Below are 12096 nucleotides of genomic sequence, written 5' to 3' on the forward strand. Positions count from 1 at the left end.
GTAGCAGAGTAAAAGAGAATCTTCACCATCTGAATTTTAAAAAAAATAAAATTATATTCATGTATTATTTGAGTAATCCAGAAAATGATAAATTAAACACATATAAAGAACATGAAAATAGAATGAGATTTGCTTTGTTTTCTGTAGGTCAGCTTTACCACAGTCTTCTGCTCTGGCGTTGCTTGCTGTCATGGGTATCTGTGCTCTGTGATAGGAGGTCTCTGAGGAAAATGCTCTTGAGTCCTCAGAACCATAGAATCAACATAGAAGAGAGACAGGGTGAGGGAAATGGTTATTTGTTCTCTACTATTTATGAAGAATGCACTATGGATGAAAATGTCCTGTTCAAATGCTTAGATGTATTTAGGAAGAGCAAAATGTGACCTTAACCAAAGTTTGGAAACAACTGACAAAAAACCCGTTAGGCCCCGGGAAACAAATCTGTTTTAAATCCTTTGTGATGACAAGAAAGACTGGGTAATTGAGGGACACAGGTAAAAGAGGAAGGGGACGAGGTGGATGGCGTTAATGAGAGGTCAGATCTGGTCATACCAGATGGGGTGGCACTAACGAGAGGTCAAACGGGGGCAGGGAGTGGCGCTAATGAGCGGTCACACGAGGTGGGGTGGCGGTAATGAAAGGTCATTCCAGTAGTACGGGGAAGAAGTGCAGCAACAGGACACCGCCTATCTCGTTTGTTTTTCAGTTTGTGCCATAGGAAAAAAATTAAGAAATATACTTTAAAAATCCAGACTATAAAAGGGAGAGACGGTGTAATGGTAGGAAGATTCATGAAACAACTGTAGATGAAAGTTGAGTCTAGGGTCCTAAAGTTAGCAGAACTCAGAAGAAGAGAGAGAAGTAGATCATGAATGCAGAGTTTAAAAATTAGCCAATGATATGCTTTCATGCCAAACACTGACATCCTTACACCGCGAACCCAGAGGGAAGAGAGGAGAGGAGGAGCAGGAGCAGTGGCAGACGGTGGTTTCACACTGGAGTTAACCCAGCAGCCCCAAAGGATGGAGCATTGTGAACTGGGAAAAGGGAGGCCGTGTAATGGTAAACTGAGACATTCTAGAATGCTAGCAGCATTTGCTCTTACAGGTGATGTGTTAACTAAGGTCACTAGAGTTGACTCAATATTTGTTCTTTTTAATACATTTATATGTACAAAGTGACAAAAACTGGTTGTGACCTTGTCCTGTCTCTCCATCACAGGCTCACAAGAAGGTCCACCTATCATGATTCCTCATCTTGAACTATCTGGCAGTTGCTGCTGGAACTGTAGGCATTACACTGCTGAGTGAAAAATAATTTTCTAAAGGAGTTGTCTTTTGTCCTATAAAAGGACAAAAAATGCTACAACTTGATTTTGAGGGTGAATCTAACTTTGGCTAAAGTCACTTTTTCCTTTCCTAAGCATTTCTAACAATTTTAACAACAGGTCATTTTTATACATAGTAGATTCTTCATAAATAATCCAGAACCAGTAACCACGTGCAGCCTGCAGGGGTCCAGAATCACTGACTGGATATACCAAGTGTTGACTGAAGCTGCCCTTTCTGAGACAGCCTGTCCTCCTTAGCCTATGGACCTTTGTGACCTTGCAGTGGGGTATAGGGAGGGCCTTTCTTCTGGAGATGGAAGGACAAGCTTCTAATCCCAGCTCTATCACGTTCCTACTGGGTGACCTGGCAGGTACTCCACCTCTCTGACTTGAGGGGTAAGTGGAGTAATAATGATGCCTACAGCCCAGGATTGTTGTAAGGACTGAATGAGAAAACCACTTCCTGCTGTATAGGAGAGCTGACTAAATGCTAGTCCTATTACTATTATTAGCATTCCAGCTATATATGAAGATAATATCTACTTGAGCTTTTAGCATTTTGAAAATAAAAGTTATCAATAACAACAAACAAAAACCTTGTAAACTAGCTACGAATTGATTAGATATTACCCTTTTAAGTTTAACACACAGTTTTATATGTACACACAGTTAAATATGTACATAGATATGAAATACAAAAAACAGAATAACAGAAAATGTGTGGTTTTCTTAAAACATTATGATTTTAGCAAACGAATATCTTTAAAATATAGTTTAACACATTATTGTTGGTTTCTTTTTTAAAACCACTTATGATTTATATTTTTCTAAACTGTAAAACCTGACTTTAAAAATCATAATGTTTTGTTAATGAAAGTCACAAAAAATACATTGTGTAATGTATTCTACAGGATATGCACATTTCTTTAAGAACGCATGCAGTGACTGAAAATAATATAGGGGTATGAACCGCAGAGTGAACATGTACCACAAACAACTCTTGTTGAAATGTAAGTAAGCAGAGATTGTTCTCCATCTAGTGAGCAAATACGAATGTTCTTGCATTTCACATGAACATTTTTCTTTATTTTAGAAACTTCACTTTTTACTTGTATATTTTGATAATAGTCACAGAAGTAAATATATACAGGCAGTAAAATTTGGTGTGATAAAAAATGTAGCATATGAATTGTACAAGTTCTTGTTCCATACAAATGTAATAATATCTCTATCAGTTGTCTAAGCAGACTGCAGGGTTCTGCTGGGTTGTAGGCCATTTTGAAATAAAGAATTGTGACTTTCTTTTCTTTCCTTTCTTTTTCTTTCTTTTTTTTTTTTTTTGAGATGGAGTCTTACTCTGTTGCCCAGGCTGGAGTGCAATGGCGCAATCTTGGCTCACCGCAACGTCTGCCTCCTGGGTTCAAGCGATTCTCCTGCCTCAGCCTCCTGAGTAGCTGGGATTACAGGCACCCGCCACCATGCCCAGCTAATTTTTGTATTTTTAGTAGAGACAGGGTTTCACCATGTTGGCCAGGCTGGTCTCAAACTCCTGACCTCAGGTGATCCACCTGCCTCGGCCTCCCTAAGTGCTGGGATTACAGGCGTGAGCCACTGCGCCCGGCCAGAATTGTGACTTTCTTGTAAGTTCTTTCATCTTCAAAAGCACTTTAAAAATTTCAGTTTAACACTGAGGGAAAGTTTACATATGTGATATGAACACTTGAATTCTTTACATAACATAAGTTAAAATCATATTTAAGTCTATTTTTGTGATGGTTTTTGGTAATAATGTGGCTAGAAGATGATTTGCTAAATTCCATAATTCATTTGATATAAAGAACCAAAGACAAAAAACAAAACTCCCAACCCAACAGGGCCCCATAGAAAGACATTCACGCCCTACCCATAACACAGCTCCACCAGCCCCCATCTCCAGCTGGAGCACCTGGCGGCCTCCACCTCTGAGCGGGAGCCAGAACAGGTGTGGTGTGCGCCTCACCTGGGCCTGTCTCAAACACATCCTCTGAACTCACAAAACCAGAGTCCCCCACAGCACCAACTCGAACTTTGTATGCTGTTCCTGGCATTAGACCCTTTAACCCAAAGAAGCTCCGAGAACCATTTACAATTTCTTTTCTCCATTCTTCTTTGCCTATGGAAATTTTGCAAAAACAACAAATTTGAATATTTTAAGGGACCACAAGTCACTTAATGCTTCAAGAAAGGAAAATTCTTTATAAGCTAAAGACAAGATGTAGGATGCTTAGATTTACCATTTTAGATTATTATAAATGTAGTCATGTCAAATAAATCAATTTAAATGACCTACAGGAAAATATCCTCAAAGAAAAATAGACTGGGTATCTAGCTTGCTTATTAATTGTATATATTCCCATTGTATTAATTCTCCTCTTTAACACAAAGGAAGGTTCTTTATCTGCACCTTGCCTTATGAAACTGTTGAGTTTCTCTAAAGATGTTTATCAAAAGAACTGTTATACATTAAATAGCTTAAATGAACTATGGGAAAAATTGTTTTTTAAGATTCACAAGATGAATCTTTTGGTAAACTTAAATGCCTTCCAATGTATCCAATTAATTGATTCAACCTTTCCCAGGTATTGGTTTTTCTAAAGGGATCGTCATTTCTAAAAATATTTACTGGCATGATAAAGGCTTAAACAGAAAATTGGACTCTGTTCAACACTTTGTCACAAACATCGGCCACCTCATTTGTTCTATATAAGCACACTGCATTTAGGAGGGGGCACTGGTTTTCACAGACTGCTGAAAGTGAAAGCTGCCCCATCTCCCAGTAGATGTGGCCAGGATCTACGAAGAATGCCTGACTTGAGAACATATCAAACATTAAAACATAATGAATGCTCTCCCAAAGTATTAATTTTCTGCAGTTTCTTATAAAATTCTGTTGGGCTAGTTAGGGCAAAATGAATACTTTCAAGTCAGTTTGATTTCTGTTACTTCAAAGTACAATTTGAAAAAAAAAACCTTTTCTTTTTTCCCACTTGTACTTGCAAATATAATTATTCCTTCCTATTCTTGTTTATGTGTTGTGGGCATAGAACCAGTTTTAAGTCCTATGATATGAAAATAACATACGTAATGGAACATATGCCATCTGTTATTAATAACACAAAAAAGCAATTCCTAGTTGTGCATATAATATGTGGTAGGCCGACGGTTCACTATACTTTTTTTTAGATAAGTCATTCATTTAATTGGATCAAGTTATTTTTCAAGATGATCCATACTAAATTCCTAAGAATGTTCTTAATCTTTTAAAATGCATCCCCCAAACTAAAAATCGGGTAATGAAATTGTTTCTTACTGCCTGCTACACCATATTCAACATAAAAGTTCACATGCTGTGGTCCCTCATATTCCCAACTGATATTGGCATAGGTCTCAGCAGCTGCGGCAGTAAGATTGCTGATCCTGGGATTTACTGCTTGAACTAAACATACAATAGAAAAATAAAACAAACAATCATATTGCAGCACCATACACACGAATATAAAATAAGTTTAAATACTGTGAAATTATGCAAATAGAATTAAATAAGAATTTACAGCTAAAATTTAGGGTTCACTCATGCTTTGCTTTCATTACAGAAATTTTTTTGTTTCTTAAATTACAGCATTAGGAAATAAATTAAATATCAGAAATAATGATGCATGATATTAAAATATATGAGTTCTATTATATGGGTTCTAAACAATGTTAACTGTTGTCCATTAGATACAGTCTCAGGAAATGTCACCGTCTTCATTTATTAATGTGTGATGGAGAGGGGGATTGCTGAACAATCCCAGGGACAGATGTCGTCATGGAATGTCAGAGACCCCGAGGTAAACCCCAATACTATGTGGCTACTTTTCACTTCTATTTGTCATCTCAATGTAGGTCTTTGAAAAATCTGTGTTGGTGTGACAGAGAATGCCCCTTTGAACAGCGCTTTTGATCTGTTTTAAGAAACAGACTTCTTTGAGAATCAACCTCTGGGAAACTCAGGGACCCCAGGTAAGGAACCCCTGCTTTAGAGAATGATGGATGGTTAGGGGATGTTGGAAGAGAAGCTGCAAAAGAAATTTGCAGATATGTTCTATCAGAAGTTAAGAAAGAATAAATAAAAGGAGTAAAAACTATTTCATGTAACATTTCCCAGAGAGCAAGACAATCTTACCTGTTAACTGTTTGTTACAAAGCATTTTCTGAAAAATCATAGTGCAACCTAAATAGCTTCTTAAAAATCCAAATTATGGAGACCAGATGATGCTACATGCTTGCTACTGGGTAAAGACAACATCTAAAGTCATTAAAAAATGTTATTTGAATACCCGAGGCTGGCAATTCTATCAGTCCTACCTCAATAGCGTAAACTAAAAACGAAACATTTACAGATGTGTTAACTTCAGTAGTTAAAAAATAAGATCAATTTATTATCCCACATAAAATTTACTAGGCTAGTAAATCCGACAGCATCAATGGGTTTACCAAGACACTAAAATTATATTCTAAGACATGTTTATAAAATGTAGAAGCTAAAGACCTTTGTTCAAAGCAATGTAATAAAATTACACTTCTTAGAATTAAGAAAAGAAAGATATTAAAGCGGTTAAATAATGCTCTTGACTTCTAAAATATAATTCAACAACACATGCAAATTTTGTATCTCTTTGTGCTAAGCATGGGGAAACAGCAGAGGGCAAAACTGATTACTGAATTATTCAGAGTCCTTCTGTGGACCTAGTTAATTTTAGTTTTCTGAGATATTCTTCTTATAGGAAAAAATAATAGGAACATGATCAATCAATGACAGCAAATATGCACACATGTGTAAAACATCGATGGCAACCCAGGAAAAACATTAATTTTCTTAAAAAATTTTGGAATCCTGAAACTAAGGAATTTAATCTTGGAGTAATTATGGAAGATGTTCAAGGCAGAACCATAATACTTCTAACACAAAGAGCATTTACTAACAGAAGAGCAAAGTACTTCTAAAAAAAGAGCATTTAGTTTCTTTTTATTTTTTACATTGGTTTCTATGGGTGCTCCCTTCTCAGAGTTTCTTCTCTAAACTGTTCATTATTTTGTTTCTAGTTTTATTGAAATGAAATCAGTATCTCTATGAGGTATCGACTCTCCTATGTTCATTGCAGCATTATTCACAAAGTCAAGATATGAAAACAATCTAAATATCCATTGACAGATGAATGGATAAAGAAATTACCATATATATACACACACACACATGTAATGGAATATTATTCTGACTTAAAAAAGAAAGAAATCCTGCCATTTGCAACAACATGGATGAACCTGCAGGATACTGTGCTAACTAAAATAATCCAGACACAGAAAGGCAAATATTGCATGATCTCACTTAAATGTGTGTGAAAGGAAAATAAATCTTTGGGCCCCAAAATCACTAAGCTAAAGGGAAAAGTCAATCCGGGAACTGCTTAGGACAAACCTGCCTCCCATTCTTTTCAAAGTCACCCCTCTGCTCACTGAGATAAATGCATATCTGACTGCCTCCTTCGGAGAGGCTCATCAGAAACTCAAAAAGAATGCAACCGTTTGTCTCTCACCTACCAAGACCTGGACACTCCCTCCTTCGAGTTGTCCCGCCTTACCAGACCAAACCAATGTTCATCTCACATATGTTGATTGATGTCTCATATATCCCTAAAGTGTATAAAACCAAACTGTGCTCTGCCCACCTTGGGCGCATGTCTTCAGAGCCTCCTGAGCTATCGGTATGTCACAGGAACATGTTCTCAACCTGGGCAAAATAACTTTCTAAATTAACTAAAACCTGTCTCAGATTTTTGGGGTTCACATATGGAATCTAAAAAAGTTATACTTAGAGAAACAGAGTGTAGAATAGTGGTTGCCTGGGGCTAGGGGTGGGGTGGGGGTTGGGGAAATGGGAGATGTTGGTCAAAGGGTACAAACTTTCAGTTATAAGATGAACAAGTTCTAGAGATCTAATGTAGAGCATCATATTACTAGTTATAGTTAATAATAAAGTATTATACACTGGAAATTTGCATTTAGCTTATTCTTACAGGTACCCAGAAAAGATACCACAATTTCCTAAGGCATGCTGTTTAGCCACTTTTACTATAGAGAATTCAAACTCTCCTTCCTTTTAATTGCCACTCATCCACTTTCTGACTCACAGAGCACCTATGTGGTACTCATACAGGGAGCTCCAGTGTCCCGTCTCTGGGCTTTCCCAACAGGCTGTTTCCTGTGTGCCTCTCCCAGCTGTAAGTCTTCCTCTGTAGAGACCACCAGTGTAGTTACCTACATTTAGCTGCTGAAACTACAACTCTAATCTAGCTACTTCTCTGTTTAAAACTCTGCCTATAGGTAAATACAAATTCCTTAGCAGAGCATTCACAGCCGTTCAGAGCTGTTACCATCTGGCCCCGCCCACTGCTCCATTCCCATCTCAGGGTCTTCTCTTTTCCACACACTCTCTACATGTCAGCCTAAGTGGACCGCTTGGTATAACCCAGACATCCAGTATGTTTTCAAACCCCATGTGCTTATGACCCCTACTGAGACTTTACACACTGCAACTCCCTGACTCATCTGCCAAAAATAAAACAAAACAAAAACTGGGCTTCAAGGCCCAGTTCAATATTATTTTCTTTGTGAAGCTTTTCCTGATTCTGCTTGGCAAAATAAATGGTTCACGCCTCTGTATTCAGATAACATTTTGCTCCAATTTCTAGTTTAGTGTCAATTTATTATGTTATTATTTATTACGTTGGTCTTACCTGCTAGATTTTAAGCATGTCAAGGCCAGGGTTTGTCTTACTGTCTTTATACACAGCTTCTTAAACAAAGGCGGGTGGTTTTATGTGCCAGAGAGACGTTCACTGTTGAACTGATTGAACCTTCTATGTTTCTAGATCTGTCTTGTTTTGTTTTCGTTTAGGCCAGAAAAGGAATTTCATTTTGTATTTACGGGTTCTTCAGTAAAAGAACACAGTGAGAGTCAGGTCACAGAAGGGGTTCAGCACTGGCTGATCCTCAGTACCTTTCTCTACTCACTCCTAACTGCTTGCCCACAGCAGGCTGCACATTAGGTCAAGAATGCAGATTCCTGCCTTGCCAGTTAGTTTCTCCCTGTTTCTGTATTCCAGCTAATTACCCTAGGAGAGTATTTTGATGCTTGGTCCCCAGAGTGCCAGATCAAATGCAATGGATATGGCACTGTGGATCATCAGCAAAACTGGGAACATAAATCTTTTTGAGCCTGCACATTTTTGGTTCATTTCTACACATGCCTTCACAGGTCTACTTCCTAGAATTCCAGACCCTGAAATCATTTATTTATTTATGAAATGGAGTCTTGTCCTGTCCCCCAGGCTGGGGTGCAGTGGCGCAATCTTGGCTCACTGCAGCCTCCAGCTCACTGCAGCCTCTGCGTCCTGGGTTCAAACAATTCTCCTGCCTCCGCCTCCCGAGTAGCTAGGACTACAGGTGTGTACCACCACGCCTGGCTAATTTTGGTATTTTTAGTAGAGACAGGCTTTCACCATGTTGGCCAGGCTTGTCTCAAATTCCTGACCTCAAGTGATCTGCCTGCCTCGGCCTCCTAAAGTGCTGGGATTACGGGCATGAGCCACCACACCCAGCCTCATTTAAAGAGACACAGAAATTAAAAAAATATGCCAATCAACTGTAATTCCTACACAAATATTGAGAGCTTTAATCCAACAAGGAAAAGGACAAAAATAAATGACTCAAAGGTCTTGAGTATTTAATTATATTGAGGAGAATGGTAAGAAGAAGGGTTAGTATGGCATCATATAGTTAATTGAATTATCATGGGTTTTCCTTCAGGTTTATAATCCTTTTGTAATTATACATTTGAAAACTTAGGTTTCATTAACATCTCTTAAAATCTGTAAGAAAATTTAAAAAATGTAAACTCAGATGCATTTCTTTTCCCCTTTTTGACCAGAAATGAATTAAAACCAATTTTCATGAAATCATAATTCATAATAAAATCATATTAGATGTTGATGCTTCTTTTTTTTTTTTTTTTTTTTTTGAGATGGAGTTTCGCTCTTGTTGCCCAGGCTGGAGTGCAGTGGTGCAATCTCGGCTCACTGCAACCTCCACCTCCCAAGTTCAAACAATTCTCCTGCCTCAGCCTCCTGAGTAGCTGGGATTACAGGTGCCTGCCACCACGCCCAACTAATTTTTGTATTTTTATTAGAGATGGGGTTTCATCACGTTGGCCATGTTGGTTGTGAACTCCCGACGACAGGTGATCTGCCCGCCTCGGCCTCCCAAACTGTTGGGATTACAGGTGTGAGCAACCATGTCTGGCCATGTTGATGCTTCTATAGCTAACGATATCACATGTTTTATCTCTATTCATCTCTTATTTATTCCCTTTTGTCCTGATTTAAATAAAAATTTAAAAGATACATTTAAAAAATTAAAATTTGGAAGGATAGTGGAGAACTTTAATTTTTCTCCTGTCACAGAGCAGCTACACTCCACATGGAGAAGGGAAATAGAGAAGAGGATAGAATTCATTTTCAGATTGAAAAAAAGAAATATTTTTAAGGAAGGAAAACCCAGGATCGCAAATTACGCTTGAGCAGTTTAAAGTCTTACCATGGCAAAATATCCTTTTATGTAAGCCATATTTAACTACTGCTAAACTATTAAAATAAACCATATTAAAATTAAGGTCAGATTTAGCCTTTTTTACCCCTTATTTAAACACTATTCCTTTTCTTATCTGAGATCCATCAGATTTTAATACTGGGGGCTTAATGAACTTTCAGACACTCCATTTTTGCTTGTCTCTCTAACCATAAGTAGCTCACAATTCAAATAAGTAACATCAAATGGTAAAACCAAAACTCTTTAAATAAAGATTTCAGTTTGAATTTATTAAAAACAGAGGGGTGATGTTTTTCCAGTGGAGTGCACATCTGCTTCTAACGTGACAAGTCCATTGAGAATTCAGACTTGCTTCACAGACAGTCCTGCTCAAGCACAATTTCTCTGCTATCAGCTCTAGGCACGGCCACAGTGACATGTCCACTGCATAGGAAACAAGGCCAGGCTTTTAGTGAAATGCTCCAGTTGAAGTTATAAAGCAATATATTATTGTAAAACAACTAATAATTTTAACTGATATCTAATTATCATAGGAAGGAAGTATAAAAATAAACAGAAGTAAGTTTACATCTTCCATGATATAGAAATTTTGAATTTTTACAACTTCATCCTTTCAAGTCTAAAACTACAGATATAATACTCTCAAGGTTACTGAAAATGGCTATAGTTCTTATTCAATACCTCCAAAATCTATCTGATTGATATTTTGTAATTTACCAAAGCTCTGAATATAAGCAAATTTCTAAGCAAATAGAATAAATCTATCAAGTCTAAGCTCACAAGAGTTGAATAATATAGGGCAAAGCACATTTTTCTCTTGGTCTTCCTTTTCTTCATTCCTATTTACACTCACCTGATCTGTGAAAGCCCAGGGAAACCCCTGACCATGGGCATGCCACATGAAAACAGTGCCCAGTGGCAGATGCTCCACTGCTCTCTAAAAAGCTGAGTGGTCAACCAGCAGCCAGGGGTCAAAGACTGGGGCATCTTTGGCATTGCCACAGATGGAAGACATATTACAACTTATTCAAGCCCATTCTCTCAACAAATCTTTCTGACCCAGAGAGCTGTCAGAAATAAAGGAGAACGAAAGTAATCCATTGCGGATTGTTGGCTGTTACTCAGGAGGAAGAGACTTAGGCAGTTGGGTGAAGACAGGATGGGATAACACATTTGAGAAGACCATATTGGTCACCTGGAAGACTCACTTGTAGGGGACCCTAAGCTTGGGGAGACTTAGTCCTAAACCAGTTGGAGGGCATTGCTATGCTGTAATTCCAAATAGACAGTTTTGTGCAATGGCAGCCGAGTGTACACTGTGTCTACAAGAAGAGCAGCTAAATCAGAATAGAACAGGAAGCTTGGTTGATCTGATTTCTACCAGGCTGCTTTCATCACAGGGCTAATATTTCTGAACCCCAAATAATGTGGCATGGAAATATAGAGGATCTGTGACAAATCCACAGTTTTGGTCCTGTCTGATCCAGCCAAAATCATAGTATTAAAAGCTAAGATTAGGATTTGTACCAGGGATAAGTCTCAAGAAAAAATTTTTGGAGAATTCAATATGTGGCTTTCTACTTGTAAAGAAAGGACTAGAAATTAATTTCGAAGTCAAGATTGGATGAGATCTCTTCTTTTGGTGGTTCAAGGCATATTTTATTTTCTCTGTTTTACCCATGCTGCACTTCCCCATGTTTCACATTGCAAATTTCACACATGTATAAAGTCATGCAGATGAATTATTTTACCTTTGCCTGCACCTACATCAGGTGGAAGAATACCAGCTTTAATGAAGGGAAACAGAAACAGGACACTATATAGTTAGATGTAACACACCCATGAGCATGTATAGCAATACAAAAACACTTATTAAAACACTAAAGCATGCAAGAAGAATGAAGTGTACCACATCAGGTATAGGGGACATAGATATGTTGGTGTCCCCAAACTTATCCAGTATTCAAATCCAGTACCAACATTTTATCAGGATACCCTGTTTGAATACTGGGTATTCAAACACATTTCTTAAGGTGCATTATTCATACTTGTTTATTATGTAAGAAGGCTTAGGATATTTC

The 12096-nt window shown here is 37.8% G+C and overlaps 1 protein-coding gene across 7 annotated transcripts in view; it reads right to left on the reverse strand.

Annotated features, from left to right (window-relative positions):
- Positions 1 to 12096, reverse strand: part of NRCAM (neuronal cell adhesion molecule) — a 306610-nt gene that overhangs the window by 15435 nt on the left and 279079 nt on the right. For 2 of the 7 annotated variants that reach the window (XM_025379921.1, XM_025379922.1), the window contains 3 exons: positions 11767 to 11802; positions 4680 to 4805; positions 3330 to 3482 (listed from right to left, as the gene is read on the reverse strand). The exons of 3 other annotated variants lie outside the window; for them this stretch is intronic. In XM_025379921.1, the coding sequence (XP_025235706.1) occupies positions 3330 to 3482; positions 4680 to 4805; positions 11767 to 11802 (315 nt within the window). The remainder of the gene's footprint in view (positions 1 to 3329; positions 3483 to 4679; positions 4806 to 11766; positions 11803 to 12096) is intronic. 2 more of the 7 variants (XM_025379924.1, XM_025379923.1) reach the window with 1 other exon arrangement.

This window comes from Theropithecus gelada, chromosome 3 (assembly GCF_003255815.1).
Source record: "Theropithecus gelada isolate Dixy chromosome 3, Tgel_1.0, whole genome shotgun sequence".
NCBI lineage: Eukaryota > Metazoa > Chordata > Mammalia > Primates > Cercopithecidae > Theropithecus > Theropithecus gelada.